The sequence below is a fragment of the Aricia agestis genome, chromosome 2 (genome assembly GCF_905147365.1).
Source record: "Aricia agestis chromosome 2, ilAriAges1.1, whole genome shotgun sequence".
Classification (NCBI taxonomy): Eukaryota; Metazoa; Arthropoda; class Insecta; order Lepidoptera; family Lycaenidae; genus Aricia; species Aricia agestis.
This window is the reverse complement of record NC_056407.1, coordinates 17,097,309-17,113,013: the sequence shown is the minus strand read 5'-3', so window position 1 is coordinate 17,113,013 and position 15,705 is coordinate 17,097,309. Positions and strand designations below refer to the sequence as shown.

At 35.5% G+C, this 15,705-nt stretch overlaps 1 protein-coding gene across 1 annotated transcript; it reads right to left on the bottom strand.

Annotated features, from left to right (window-relative positions):
- Positions 1-1,111: 1,111 nt before the first annotated feature.
- LOC121739760 (39S ribosomal protein L48, mitochondrial) lies at positions 1,112-8,270 on the bottom strand. Its single transcript, XM_042132314.1, has 5 exons — positions 8,125-8,270; positions 7,810-7,917; positions 7,230-7,363; positions 6,549-6,651; positions 1,112-1,382 (listed from the first exon to the last, which is right to left on the bottom strand). The coding sequence occupies exons 1-5, from the start codon at positions 8,149-8,151 to the stop codon at positions 1,179-1,181; spliced, it is 576 nt and encodes a 191-aa protein (XP_041988248.1). The 5' UTR covers positions 8,152-8,270; the 3' UTR covers positions 1,112-1,178.
- Positions 8,271-15,705: the final 7,435 nt, after the last annotated feature.

Here is a 15,705-nt window from a genome sequence, read left to right as displayed (position 1 = left end):
TATGAACGTTCAAAAACCTAAAAAAATGCCCAGATTTTCCGCTGTGTTCAAACGTCCAGAAAACAGATTTGGCTAGATTATACAAAAAAAAGCAAAACATAGGAACACAGGTCAAGCCTTTTTTTAATCTTTAATGAAAAAAGTACTTAAATCGGTTAAGTTTTGGAGAAGGAATCAGGGGACAACGAATCGTTGAATTTCTGGATTTTCTGCAGTTGTCTCTATCGCGTTCTGCGGTATAGGCTTGAGGTAAGGGAGACAGCTATAGATATTACAAGTACTTTTTTTTCATTTCTCTAGCCCCTGGTGTATCCTCTTAATGCACTAGAAGGATATAATATTAAATAGGTAGGTATCACATTCTGTCCGTCTACCCGACGTATTATACGCAGCAGCTAGCTTTTATGTAGAGTTAATTGTGAAAGTAGCAGCGCTGAAACAATATATTATTTTTAATTTACGATAATTATTATTAATGATTCTGGGGCATTTCTTATAGAAATTAGAAACATACAAAAAATAATAGCGCGCTGAAAGATATATTTATATCTTTCAGCGCGCTAGTTTCACATACACACCCTAAGCATTAGGGTGTCTTACAACCTGACACCTGTATTAGGTATATGTAGAACAAACTACATATACCTAATACAATGGGAAATGTACTGTACACTACAGTACATTTCCCAGAGCTATAGGTGCCCTATTGCTTAGGCTACGTCATAATTCGTGCTTCAATATTTCGCCCCAATGTTGTAACTTGTCTGGCGGTGCTCTGCAGTTAGTTTGATGAGGGAAAGGAGTGCCGACTGCCGATGTCGACCCACTTGTAAAAGCTACGGTTACTTATTAGATTAGGTACATTGCGATACACGATATCTGCCGGGTGCATAAGTAAATATAAATTATCTGTTATTCGGGCTTTCCCTTATTCTAATGTAATCTAATGGTAGGTTAGATTTGGTTGATGTGGAGTGCGTAACATTACGTATGAGTAGCAAAATATGTAGTCAATTAAAGGTTTTGTAAGCTGAAATTCAAGCCAGAATCCGGAAAGCCATGGAATTCGGAAAGACATGGGTACAGAATCCTAAAAAGGGCATAATAAAGTATTGTTTAGTGTGTACCTAATATTTATTTATATTAAAAAAATACTAAACTACAATGACATTGGAATATTACTTCTTCTTCTTCTTGTCGGCCCTACTCCCGCCCATGTCTTCCAGCTGCTGCTTGAGCTCTAGCAGCTGGTTGTCGGGGACGTAGCGGATCTCCTCGTGCTCTGGCAGGTGCTCATGGACGGTCAGCGTGCAGCCCTCTGGCAAGAGAGCCCGGGACACGCGCAGCAGCGTACCCAAAGCCCAGGCCGGCACGTCAGTTACCTAAACAGCTATATGGTTATGTATGTCTAAGGCTTCCTACAGACGAACGGCACTTGTCGACGGCAACCGTCAACTGTCGACGGCTGGCGGCTGCCGTCGACGCGTGTCGTCGACAAGTGCCGTTTGTCTGTAAGCGATCTAAGCTTGACTTATTAAATTGTTTATCTAAGCTAAGTCTTAATCTTATGGATTAAGACAGCTTAAATTTAGTTGTTTACTAGCTGTTTGACCGAGCTTTGCTCGGTATTCAATAAAACACGAATAAAATGACATTTTATAAAAATGATTCCTAGCTAGATCGATGTTATATATATATATATATATATATATATATATATATATATATATATATATATATATATATATATATATATATATATATATATATATATATAACAACGATTTTTTGAATCTTATATATTTAAACGAGATAGATCTTAGATCTTATATATATATATATATATAAGATCTAAGATCTATCTCGTTTAAATATATAAGATTCAAAATATACAATAAAACTACTGTACTGATTTGATACTGTACTGATGACATATATAGAGTAAACCACAATATTATGAAAGGATTAAGGGTTAGTTATAGAAAAAATGTTCACAGAGGGTTTTTATTTCAAAATATTATATTGTATGACTGTATTTTATTAAACTGTTATATATGGACAATGCGGGTAGTGACTTGTTTATGTGTAAAAAGTGAGGTAGTTGAAGAAAGCAGTCTGTCATCGCGATTCCAGCTCATCAACTAGGCTAGGACTCTCCAATCGTAAGATATATTAGTGGCGACGAGATAAACGCGGAATCAGTGTGTAAAAGTGCGTGATTATAGTGGAAAATATATTTAAATAAAAATTACAGTGCAAAATGGGCATTAAGTTTGGGGAGTTTGATATAGCACATGGCTGCTGGAAAAACTACATAGAAAGGTTTAGTTTCTGTCTGCAGGCAAGTGAGATTGAAGATGATGCTTTGAAAAAGGCTAATTTATTAGCTGTTTGTGGTCCTGATTTGTATGATTTGATAATATCATTGACGGCTCCAACCAAAGTAAGTGAGGTTACCTTTACTACAATAGTAGGTAAATTAAATGATCATTTCCACCCGAGGCCAAATGAAATTATAAAATCTTATAAATTTCATTCGAAATATCAAGAGGAGGGGGAAAAAATGAGAGATTTTATAGCTCAGATAAGGAAATTGAGTATTGATTGTAATTTTCAAGACCTGAATCGGACATTAAGGGATCGGCTAGTGTGCGGTATCAGAGATAAAGAAATACAGAAACGCTTGTTACAACATAGTATATTAACATTTGATCAAGCTTGTGAACTAGCCTTATCTCATGAAGCTGCAGGTATAGATTCTAGTATGATTGTAGGGGCGTCTTCAAGTAAAACCACCGGTGATTTAGAGACACCTATGGAAGTCAATAAATTTACAAACAGAAAACTTGATAAGCAGACAGAATCGTGTTTTCGCTGTGGCAGGTCTCATAGGGGCGTATGTAGATTCAGATGGGCCAAGTGTAATAATTGTGGGAAAACAGGCCATATCGCAGCAGTGTGCTCATTGAAGATTAAGGGGAATAATTTATCGAAATCAGATTGTAATGGATTATATGAAGACATGTCTGTCAATAACATGAGACAAGATAGGTCAGTACCAGCATTTATGATTAAAATTATGCTAAATGGAGTTATGATAAACATGGAAGTTGACTCGGGATGTGCTTTTACTCTCATAAGTGAGCAGACAGCCAAGTGCATATGGAATGGCCAGTTGCCTGCGATGAATGATGTGAAGATTGCATTAAAGACATGGACCGATAACAAACTATGTTTATTAGGTAAAGCTACTGTTGTGGTACAATATAGAAACATAAAAAGGAAGTTGTCCCTTTTTGTAGCGGCAGGAAATGGGCCAAGCTTAATAGGCCGAAATTGGTTTATGGATCTGGGTATACAGCTGCAAGGAGTGTACAATATGAAAATTGATAAAAATGTATTGGAGACGGAATTAAAGGAAATTCAAGGAAAGTATGCAGGCGTTTTTAAAGAAGGATTAGGTAAGTATACCGGTCCTGTGGTGAAAATTATACCTAAAGAAGGTTCAAAACCAATATTTTATAAGAGTAGAACAGTACCATTTGCTTTAAAAGATCGAATATTTCGAGAATTAGACAGATTAGAATCAGAGGGGGTTATCGAGGCAACCTCACATTCAGAATGGGCAACACCAATAGTACCTGTACTCAAACCAAACGGTGAGGTGCGGTTGTGTGGGGATTATAGATCTACAGTAAATGCTGTGACTGATACCGACACATACCCTCTACCTACTCTCACTGAAGCATTTGCAGAACTACAGGGTGGGGTATTTTTTACAAAAATCGATTTAGAACGCGCTTATACTCAAGTCATTGTTGATGAACAAACTGCAGATTTGTTGACAATAAATACACCGAAGGGCTTATATAAAATGAAAAGGTTACCATTTGGGGTAACGGCGTGCCCTGGTATTTTTCAACGATTGATGTCATCGTTACTGGCGGGTATACCTGGTGTGGCCGTTCTTTTAGACGATATTGTGGTTGCTGGCGCAGAAATACAGGAACATAATAATCGGTTGAAAAAAGTGCTGCAGAAATTACAAGAAGCTGGCTTACGGGTAAACAAGAATAAATGTAAATTTGCTGCTGCAAGTGTTCAATTCTTGGGATTTGTCATCGATGAATTTGGTATTCATCCATGTGAAGAGAAAATTCATGCGATTGAGAAGACGCCAGCACCACGTAATGTGAAAGAACTTCAAGCTTTTTTGGGGTTAATCAATTTTTATGATCGATTTTTGCCACACAAGGCCTCAATTGCTGAACCATTGTACAGGTTACTAGATAAAGAAAATAAGTGGAAGTGGGAAACGTCGCATCAGGATGCATTTGAGAAACTAAGGAAGATGCTTTCGAGTAAGGACACCTTGGTACATTATGACATGAAAAAGAAACTCATTCTATCGTGCGATGCTTCGCAATACGGTCTTGGAGCGGTTTTGGAGCATGAGATGAGTGACGGGTGCATTAGACCTGTGATGTTTGCGTCTCGGACCATGAATACACATGAGCGTAACTATGCACAGATAGACAAGGAGGCAGCTGCTATTATATTTGGATTGAAAAAATTTCACCAGTTCATAAGTGGTCGAAGTGTGATTATCAAGACAGATCATAAGCCTTTATTAGGAATATTTGATTCGAAGAAGCCAATTCCCAATATAATTTCACCGAGAATGTTGAGGTGGGCACTTTTGTTAAACTCTTACGACTACGTAATACAGTATGTAGAAGGAAAGAAAATCGGTAATGCAGATGCCCTTAGCCGTTGGCCGAATCATGAGGTAGCGGCGACAGAAGAAGATTTTTCAGGGGTACTCTTGATTGAAGAGACACCAATAGAATTGGAATTTTCCGCAGGCGAAGTGGCATCATTGACTAAAAAAGATAAGTGTTTAAGTAAAGTGTTATTCTGGATACGTAATGGATGGCCACCTAAAAGTGAGGAGGATTATGAGGTTTTTTGGCGAAAAAGGGATGAGTTGTCTATTTATAAGGATTGTATTTTATGGGGCAACAGAGTGGTTATACCAGAAAAGATGAGAGAGAAAGTGTTAGAGGAGCTACATAAGAATCATGATGGGATTGTTATTACCAAAGCCATGTCCAGAAGTTATTTTTGGTGGCCCACGATAGATAAACAGATTGAGAACATGGTAAAAAACTGTAATGTATGTGCAGAAAATCGGAACTTGCCACATAAAGTCACACATCAGTGGATAAAACCAAATAAAGCGTGGTCTAGGCTACATTTAGATTATGCAGGACCATTTCAAGGGAAAACTTTTTTGATAATAATTGACGCATTTTCCAAGTGGCCAGAAGTCAAAATAGTCCCAGATATGAGTAGTACTACGTTAATTAAAATATTGCGAGATGTATTTGCTGAACAAGGCCTACCAGATGTAGTCGTAAGTGATAATGGAAGAAGTTTTATCTCGGAGGAATTTAAGAAATATTTAGATTCGCAAGATATCAGGCATTTGTTGTCAGCTCCATATCATCCAGCGACCAACGGACAAGCAGAAAGAACGGTACAGACCGTGAAATCAAAATTAAGGAAACTAACGTCAGGACCATGGGACGTTAGGTTGTCAAGAATATTATATGGATTACGTACTACACCAAACAGTATCAATGATAAAACACCGGCTGAGCTTCTAAATAACAGACGATTCAGGACAAAATTTGATAAGTTAAACCCTCTTTCCTACAGATACACTGAGAGTGATGAGATAATAGACAAAAATATTAATACGAAGAGCAGGGAGTTTAATGTGGGACAGTCAGTTTATGTAAAAAACTACTGTGGTACACCGCGTTGGTTGAAAGGAGTGGTAGAAAAACGAGTGGGAATATGCAGATATCTGGTTAAATGGAATGATAAACTTTTAATGCGACACATTAATCAAATGCTGAGTTGCGGGGAGGAAAGTCAACAGATGGTTTCAGAGCCAGAGCCAGAGTCAACCACAATCATGGATGACAGCGATGAGGATGATGATAGAGTTTCGATACCATCTCCTCGTCATTGGGCGGATATAGTCGGAGTGTCAGGACCACAGGATATAACTATTCATGAGAATTCACAAGATGCCACAGCAGTCAATACTTCTAAACGTCCACGATCGAATTCATCGCCTGATTTAATTGAGCCTAAGCGCTTAGCCATGTCTAATACTGACAAGGAATTAGATTGGTCCGAATGAGGAGACCGAGACTTAGAGATTGATAATGAAGAGATCTAAGTTAAATAAGGAATGTTAGGTTAAGGAATACTAGTGTTAGTAAGTGAATGATAGTGTTAGGACTAATAGTGTAAGTGAACTAAACTAATTAGTGAACTCTCTTAAGGTGGGAGATATGTTATATATGGACAATGCGGGTAGTGACTTGTTTATGTGTAAAAAGTGAGGTAGTTGAAGAAAGCAGTCTGTCATCGCGATTCCAGCTCATCAACTAGGCTAGGACTCTCCAATCGTAAGATATATTATAAACTTTTTGTTAAAAATCTGTAATTTGCTAAAAAAATAAGTTCTTTACCTGTACATTTCTCTCATAAACCTGAAGATTGTATTCTGAATCTACAGCTGTACTTGCTGGCTTAAAGCGTTGGACTTTAAGCTGTTGTGCAGGTGTCGCCCAGCTACAATGTTTTCAAATATTTAACTTACCACTAATAAGACCTAAGAGTATGAAATTAACATTATTATATAAGAACAGGGGTCACCAATTAATTTCGCTCGGGGTCCGTTTTAAAACATGAAACAACCTTTGCGGTCCACACATTTTATATTAAAAAAATATTAAACAAAAGTAATTACCAAAATTACAAAGGTATTTTAAGATATCAATGAGAAAAGTAACCATTTTTTGTAGCTAATTATCTCTCTCTCTGAACTCTGAAGTTTGGAGTGAAATATTGGTGCAAGCTATAGAATATATTGACATTAAATCCTGGTGATGTTCAAGTCCAAAGATGAACGAAGATCATCTTCGAACATGCTTGGTCTGCCCACCGGCACCCCTGTATTAGACAGTGGATTGTGGTATACTTAAGTTGTGTAAATGATTTGCTTGAATGAAAAAAGATGCAAAAAAGCAATGCTTAGCCTGATGAAAAGTGATCACAGTCAGCTATGGACAATGTAATACTGGAGGAGTCACAAGAGTGCCTGTTTATGAATAAAATGAAGAAGGTGATGAAAATATACTGTTACTTACCATTCATCTACAGTAATTCCCATAATTTCGGCATATCTGTGGATCTCTTTCTGACATGACTCAAGTAAGGTGTAGTCATAGCCTTTGATTTGAAAATTTAAGCAGTCATAAACTGGCTCATCAGGTTCCAGGCTCTGTATAAAAAAAGGGTTGATTAATTTTATATAAGTTACATAATATTATAACTGTTTAATTAATCAGGGTTCTGTACCCAAGGGGTAAAAATATGACCCTATTACTGAGACTTCGATGTCTCTCTGTCTGTCTCCAGGCTGTAACTCAAGAACACACACATTGTGTATTTCTCATAATTGTCACAGATTGTGTATTTCGGTTGCCGCTATTACAACAAATACTAAAAACGCAATAAAATTAATATTTATGGGAGGCTCCCATACAACAAACGTGATTTATTTAGGTTTTTTCGCTCGTAATCATTAATCAATACAAGAAATGCTCCCATACAAGAAACACAATGTTTTGCCCACTTTCGCTCTATACCGGTACGGAACCCTTCGTGCGCAAGTCCAACTCGCACTTGGCCGATTTTTTTATGTTATACTTTATATTTCAAACTTACAATCAGATAGTCGGGTTCATGTAAATCACTCTTGAGCCTATTGTTTAGTATCCTTAAAGCAGGAGATCCAGCCGTCAAACAGGTTTTAACATGGTTGCTAGCTGCTACCTAAAACGTATATGAATTGAGTTACATGGAGGAGAGAAGAACATAATAATAATATTATAATAAAGTTTTGATATGAGAATTACATATCCTGGAAACAATGTATTCCAGTTGCATGATCTTTCATTATAGGTCATGTAGGCTTTAAATACACTAACTTTAATTATTTAGATATAAAAATACAATGAACAGACTAGAAATGTTTCTTACCGATCTTACTATTCTTGAAAGAAACATTTCTGACAATTAGTAAATAGTTTGAGATAACAAGAACTCGGCGTTTTATTTTAACTGTTTGCCACAGTTCTAAAAAGTTATTTTATTTAAAACAATAACATTTTTTTTATAAAATATAACCTACAAAAATGCTACAAAATTATTAAATTTTGACAATTTACGTTTAACAGTTCTCTCATAACTCATTCTCTGCGACATTTGACAGCTGTTATTTTTTCTTCTTATGGCACTGGCCATGGGTTATATTATTTTCAGCAACGTTTTTCTATACCCGTGAACTCGTTTCATTTTTTCGCAGTTTGGCAGCTGACTGTCAACTTCATAATTGAGTGTCATGTTCAATAACATCATAACATGGAATAAATATGCATGCAATATGCATGGAATCAATACGTACAACGTACATATTGATTCCATGCATCATAACAGTTCAGACCATAGGTTTATGGTTCAGACAGATTTGTTAATATTTTAATGAACATGACACTAATTATGAAGTTGACAGTCAGCTGCCAAACAGCGAAAAAATCATAGACTTAATATATACTGTCATAATACCCCTTTTATTGAGATTTTGTGTACATATATTCGTGATAACAATATAAGATTGTGATGTCTCTACTAACATTTGTGTTTGTGTTTGTTTTAGGTTAATCAACTCCTGTAAATATGTAATTTTGTTTTGTAACCGTACACGTCTTGTTACTTCACCAGACCTTCGCTACATAGAGCAAAGTCCTTTAAGCCACTCTGACATTGGCAACTCACCGAGGCGGCCATTTTTAAAAGAAGAAGAAGATATATACTGTCGTAAAAAATGAAACGAACACGGATTATAATCTATATCGTCAGGTCCAAAGTCTAGTCAAAGTCATAAAGGCCGTATACACGATCGGTTCCAACCATAGACTTAATATATACTGTCGTATAGACCACCTGACAACCCGAAAATGCGTGACCATTTTCGATCTGTCAATGTGTGTGTGTGCTAGTGATGTATATTTTACTATCGATAGTATAGTATTTTGCTATCGATAGTATAGTCCGTTCGAGTTATTTTACCTGAGTTTCTATAAGAAATAAATAATATGCAACTTTGACAGATTTGTATTTCAAATTAGGTATCATAAAATTTAATTGGCAAAAAAAGGTGACGATTGAAAAGTAGATACACATTTTCTTTTGGAATGATTTTTCAATCGTCGGATATGTTATGACATGAGGTTCTTATAGGGGTAAATAATATGCACATAACACATTATAAAGTTACTTATTTATTACTCAGGTAAAATCTATCTGGTAAATCATCCCTTACATTGAAAGTAAACAACACACATAGTATATTATATTTTATTCTGTCATAAAATATCATAATATTTTTTATTACAATTATTTTTAACCGACTTCCAAACAGGAGGAGACGTTCGGCTGCGGATATATTTTTTATGTATGTTCAACGATTACTCCGCCGTTTATGAATTTTCAAAATTTTTCTTTTGTTGTACCGTACATTGTATTGTTCCGAGTAGGTATCATGTTCACAAAAGTGGTGGTCTGGTGATGGAAACCATGAGAAATCGAGGTGACTCCTTGATATTCAAATGGGAACATATTATGGTCCCAGAAAACGTTCAAAATCTATCGATTAATAAATTTAAAAAAGTAGTTTTGACTACTTTTTTTGCCAAAGCCTATTATAAGGTCAATGATTTCATAAACGATGGCACATCTTGGGAGTAGAATGCTGAATTACTGCTTGCAAGGCTACTTCTACATGACTTACAATTATTATGTATCTATCTATGTTTATATTGTATAATTTTTAGTTACAGCATTGTAAATTTTATTTTAAAAGATTATTTTTTTCTCACTTTTCTTGGTAAAAAGTGGGCCCCGTGCGAGTTTCTTACGCCGGTTCTTTTCGTCGGCTTAGTTCCATGTAGTAGGCACCATGTATTCTGAAAATATATTTTATTTTAGATTTGTTCAGAAATAAAGCAATTTTGATTTTGATTTTTTAAAACACCAACTGTAAGTATAGAAAACCTTAAGGACAGCTAAAAAGAGTAAAATTATCATTTTTTAAACAAAAAATTAAAACCGATTTCCAAGGTAATGACAATAGTAATGTTATACTTAAATGAACTAAAAAGTATTTTCACGTTGTTAGTGGCGGCCGAAAAGGAAGATCTTCCGACCGAGCGAGATAGCATGCTCGGTCAGGCCGAAGCCCACTGACGTCATTTCAGACGTTGTATATATCTTGCCGTTCTACGAAACTTCGATAGCGCGATGCAGGAATGTTAGGCGAATTGTGGGTACCGCCACATCACTCCCCCCCGAAGACCTGTGGTATTCTTCGATGCGCTTGTGTTGTCAGGTGTGGGCCGAAGCTACGCGTGCAATGACCAGGAGAGGGACCCCGTGCTCTGCTTGTTGACCGGTCGTTGTAGCCTATGGCTGCCCCGTTCAAGCCAGACACAGGTTCGACCGGCGCGGACCTCCAACGCGGCTTATGGTCGAGGCGACCCGGTTATGCTTGATGTCTGCTGACGTGGTGCGGAGGGGCGGGGAGTGTTGATGATGATTGATGTCCAGAAGGATGCGTGTTCTTGTCGGTGGTCACCAATTTAACGTTGTTCGTGGCGGCCGAAAAGGAAGATCTTCCGACCGAGCGAGATAGCATGCTCGGTCAGGCCGAAGCCCACTGACGTCATTTCAGACGTTGTATATATCTTGCCGTTCTCCGAAACTTCGATAGCGCGATGCAGGAATGTTAGGCGAATTGTGGGTACCGCCACATCACTCCCCCCCGAAGACCTGTGGTATTAATACCGCCACATCACTCCCCCCGAAGACCTTGCCGTTCTCCGAAACTTCGATAGCGCGATGCAGGAATGTTAGGCGAATTGTGGGTACCGCCACAGTATTAAATAATTCTTATTCTGTACTCAGTATTAATTCTGTTCTCAATCTTCATTATTTTGCAATCGGTACCAGCTAACCTAATCACCAGTTCTCTGACAGAATAGGTATAACTGCAACTTATATACTTAGGACTGGTACCGGCTTCAAAATTATGAAGATTGAGTACAGAATAAGGATTATTTAATACTTTTTAGTTCATTTAAGTATAATCTTAAATGAACTAAAAAGCAATAATTGCTTATCTATACTATAATATTATAAATGCGAAAGTATATCTGTCTGTCTGTCTGTCTCGCTTTCACGCCAAAACTACCGAACCGATTGTAATGAAATTTTGTATACAGATAGTCTAAAGCCTGAGAAAGGACATAGGCTACTTTTTTACTGGAAAAAACGGTTGTAACGGGGTGAAAATACGAAAATTTGTTCAAATTAAGTTAGTTCCAAAAATGCATAATAGATGGCGCCGTGCGTCTCTTACATCGCGCTAACGCTTGTCCAACATCTTTCTATAAGAGGTGGTATCATCTTACATTTCAGTTTCGATCATAGAGAAAAATAATACACGGTTTCGATTTTTTCGATTGTTATTTCTTTTTTACGTTATTTAATAAGTCAGTACTTTATATTATATACAGTGACGTAACCTTAAACCTATCAATGATAAATAGTTTATGGGTAAAGTTGTGTAATGGGGGGGGCTAAATAAGCTTTAAAATTTGGCATAAAATATAAAGTTTAATTTTAAAAAATGAAATATTATGTGCACACTGCACAGCTGTTTTGATTTAAGGGGTACTTACCAGGGTTTTTTTTATAAAAGCTTTTGTCACCAATTTTGTTGACATCGCGCGCTATAAACTGAAGTCCACGCGGACGAAGTCGCGGGCAACAGCTAGTTTTTAATAATTGCTTCAGTAACAAGTGCAACAGTATGTCAAACTTACTGGCACAAATAAAGTTGGAATAGCTCCTTTAACCAAAATAGTATTTATTCTACTTTTTCTTTAAAAATTTTCAATGAAATGTTTGCTACATATTGTTGAATTTTTCTTGGGATTCCAACCAACACGCCCAATTAATTTCAGCCATTTTCCTCTTATTAGAGGATCTTGAGGGAATCTGTAAAACAAATGATTATGATATATAAATATAAACCTTCCTCTAGTTTTAGAGTCACTCTATATTATAGTAGTTATATTATATTAGCTATATTATACTATATTATATTAGTTAAAATAAGATAATATGTCCTTTTTAGTCCGGCCGCACATTATCCGAATTTGTGATCACTAAAATTCGGACGCCCCGCACCGCTCATACATTTTGACACGTCAGAAATTCTTTTAGTATGATGGGCCTACAACAAAATGTATGAACAGAGTGCGTTCCGCCGGGCGTCCGAATTTTTCTGATCAGAAATTTCGGATAATGTGCGGCCGGGCTTAAGGTGATAAATATAAAGGTAAATGTTTTTTAATTTTAGTTTTATATTTCAAGTTATATTTCAAGTGCCTATTTTTTCGCGATATATCGAATCCGATATTGATATTTTTTCAAATATCGATATATCGATATTTTCTTTCAATTTCGACATCCCTATAATACGACACTTTGACAGTTTATGTACCTCGGAGAACCGGAACATAAAATGGCGGCCCGGCCACAGTATTTTGATTTGGTAGAGACCATTATGCCGAGTCCACTTATAATACAGTCAACACTGACCTCTATAATACACTGGACAGGCGATCGCTATCAATAAAATATTCCTATTTGAAAGTCGCCATATTGGCGCTGATTGCTATGTGAAAGCAGTAGTGAGTGTACTTGGAACTACTATTTTGCAAATGGCGGTTGTCATTTTCTATATAAATTAGTTCACAGTACGCTCACCGCGGCGCTTCAAATCGGCATAAGAAATAGCTGTCATTTTGTACGGCATAGCCTGTCCAGTGTATTATAGAGGTCAGTGACAGTCAAGGAGTCAAGTCGGTCGATTCAGTAAGGTGGTAGACGCTTTACTGAAACTTTCGATGGAGTTTTGGAGGGAACACAAAATAGCTCGTTTCTGGATATTGCATCACTTTCCCACACTTGTGCACGATAACGAATATCTAATGGTTAATATCCTACCAATATTACACATTAAAAAACCCCATTAACACAATTTTAGGAAAATAATACAAAAACACAACATCACTCTTTCACATGCCCGACAAAACTCCTCGTCCATCCACAAGGATTAACAACTACAGTTCTACAACAATGTAGAACTGTAGTCTTCTTTCACATAATATTTTTTTTATGGCATTTTTAAAGGCTCCCGCAGACAGCGCGATAAAATATGGCGCGTTCCTTGCACACAGCCGCGATTTTATCGACCGATCTCGAACGATCCGAAACTTCGGATTAGTCCGAATATCGATTTCTAAGAAACTTCTACGAATCATAATCAATATGAATCATAATATGAAACATAATATGATTCATAATATGAATCATAATATGAATCATAATATCAATCATAATATGAATCATAATATGAAACAAAATATGAATCATAATATGATCCATTTTATGAATCATAATATGATCCATTTTATGATTCATATTGTGAAACATAATATGAATCATAATATGATTCACAATATGAATCATGCCATGATTCATAATATGATTCATTTTATGATTCATATTGTGAATCATAATACGAATCATAATATGAAACATAATATGAATCATAATATGATTCATTTTATGATTCATATTGTGAAACATAATATGAATCATAATATGATTCACAATATGAATCATGCCATGATTCATAATATGATTCATTTTATGATTCATATTGTGAATCATATTATGATTCGTATTATGAATCACAATATGAATCATGTTATGATTCATATTGTGAATCATATTATGATTCATATTGTGAATCATTTTATGATTCATATTGTGATTCATATTGTGAATATTCATTTGTGATTATATAAATCTAAATTAATCAATCTGCTTAATTAATCAATTAATCAAATCTCAATCGAGAGGAATTGCTAATTTGAATTTGAATAATAATAAGATAATCTCTAATTATTATTATTATAATAATAAAATATATTTTTTTTATCATTTTTATTGTTATCAATAAAAATGATAAATTAAAAAATAATACTATTAAGTAAGTACATACTAAAAACGAAATTAAATATTACATATTTATGCTGTAAAAATTTTACTTCCAAAAATATCCCCAAAAAATTTTAGAAATTTTTCTTTTCCCACTAAATTAAAAAAATAAATCGTACATCTGGCAATACCGCGTTCTTACGATATATACTTCTATTGCGGGCTGCGGCGTTATTATCGCAGTCGTAGACTTAATATATACTGTCGTATAGACCACCTGACAACCCGAAAATGCGTGACCATTTTCGATCTGTCAATGTTGCGTGTGCTAGTGATGTATATTTTACTATCGATAGTATAGTATTTTAATATCGATAGTATAGTCCGTTCGAGTTATTTTACCTGAGTTTCTATTTATGAAATAAATAATAAGCAACTTTGACAGATTTGTATTTCAAATTAGGTAGGTATCATAAATTTTAATTGGAAAAAAAGGTGACGATTGAAAAGTAGATACACATTTTCTTTTGGAATGATTTTTCAATCGTCGGATATGTTATGACATGAGGTTCTTATAGTGGTAAATAATATACACATAACACATTATACAGTTACTTATTTATTACTCAGGTAAAATCTATCTGGTAAATCAGCCCTTACATTGAAAGTAAACGTTGAAAGTAAACAACACACATAGTATATTATATTTTATTCTTAAATTAAATACATATCATAAAATATCATAATATTTTTTATTACAACTATTTTTAACCGACTTCCAAACGTTCGGTTGTGGATATATTTTTTATGTATGTTCAACGATTACTCCGCCGTTTATGAACCGATTTTCAAATTTTTTCTTTTGTTGTACATGTATTGTTCCGAGTAGGTATCATGTTCACAAAAGTGGTGGTCTGGTGATGGAAACCATGAGAAATCGAGGTGACTCCTTGATATTCAAATGGGAACATATGGTCCCAGAAAACGTTCAAAATCTTTCGATTTATAAATTTAAAAAAGTAGTCAAAGAACGTTTTGTGCCAAAGCCAAAATGATTTCATAAACGATGGCACATTTTCAACAAACCGTTCAAAATAGCTTTGTAAACGATCAAATCGGTTTGAGTTAAAGCCAAAATTTACGTGTTTGAGTCAAACCGTTTGATCGTCCTCGGGGCCCTTAAGAAAAAAGGGATGACACTACGATGTTGCCACTCTTTAAGAGGATACACCAGGGGCTAGAGAAATGAAAAAAAAGTACGTGTAATATCTATAGCTGTCTCCCTTACCTCAAGCCTATACCGCAGAACGCGATAGAGACAACTGCAGAAAATCCAGAAAATCAACGATTCGTTGTCCCCTGATTCCTTCTCCAAAACTTAACCGATTTAAGTACTTTTTTCATTAAAGATTTAAAAAAGGCTTGAGCTGTGTTCCTATGTTTTGCTTCTTTTTGTATAATCTAGCCAAATCTGTTTTCTGGACGTTTAAA

Coding starts and splice junctions, on each gene's coding strand:
- LOC121739760 (XM_042132314.1), bottom strand. CDS start 8,151: ATGTTTCTTTCAAGAATAGTAAGATCG. Junction 7,918..8,124: donor TTTCAAGAATAGTAAGATCG/GTAAGAAACATT, acceptor TATACGTTTTAG/GTAGCAGCTAGCAACCATGT. Junction 7,364..7,809: donor ATGAACCCGACTATCTGATT/GTAAGTTTGAAA, acceptor TTTTTTATACAG/AGCCTGGAACCTGATGAGCC.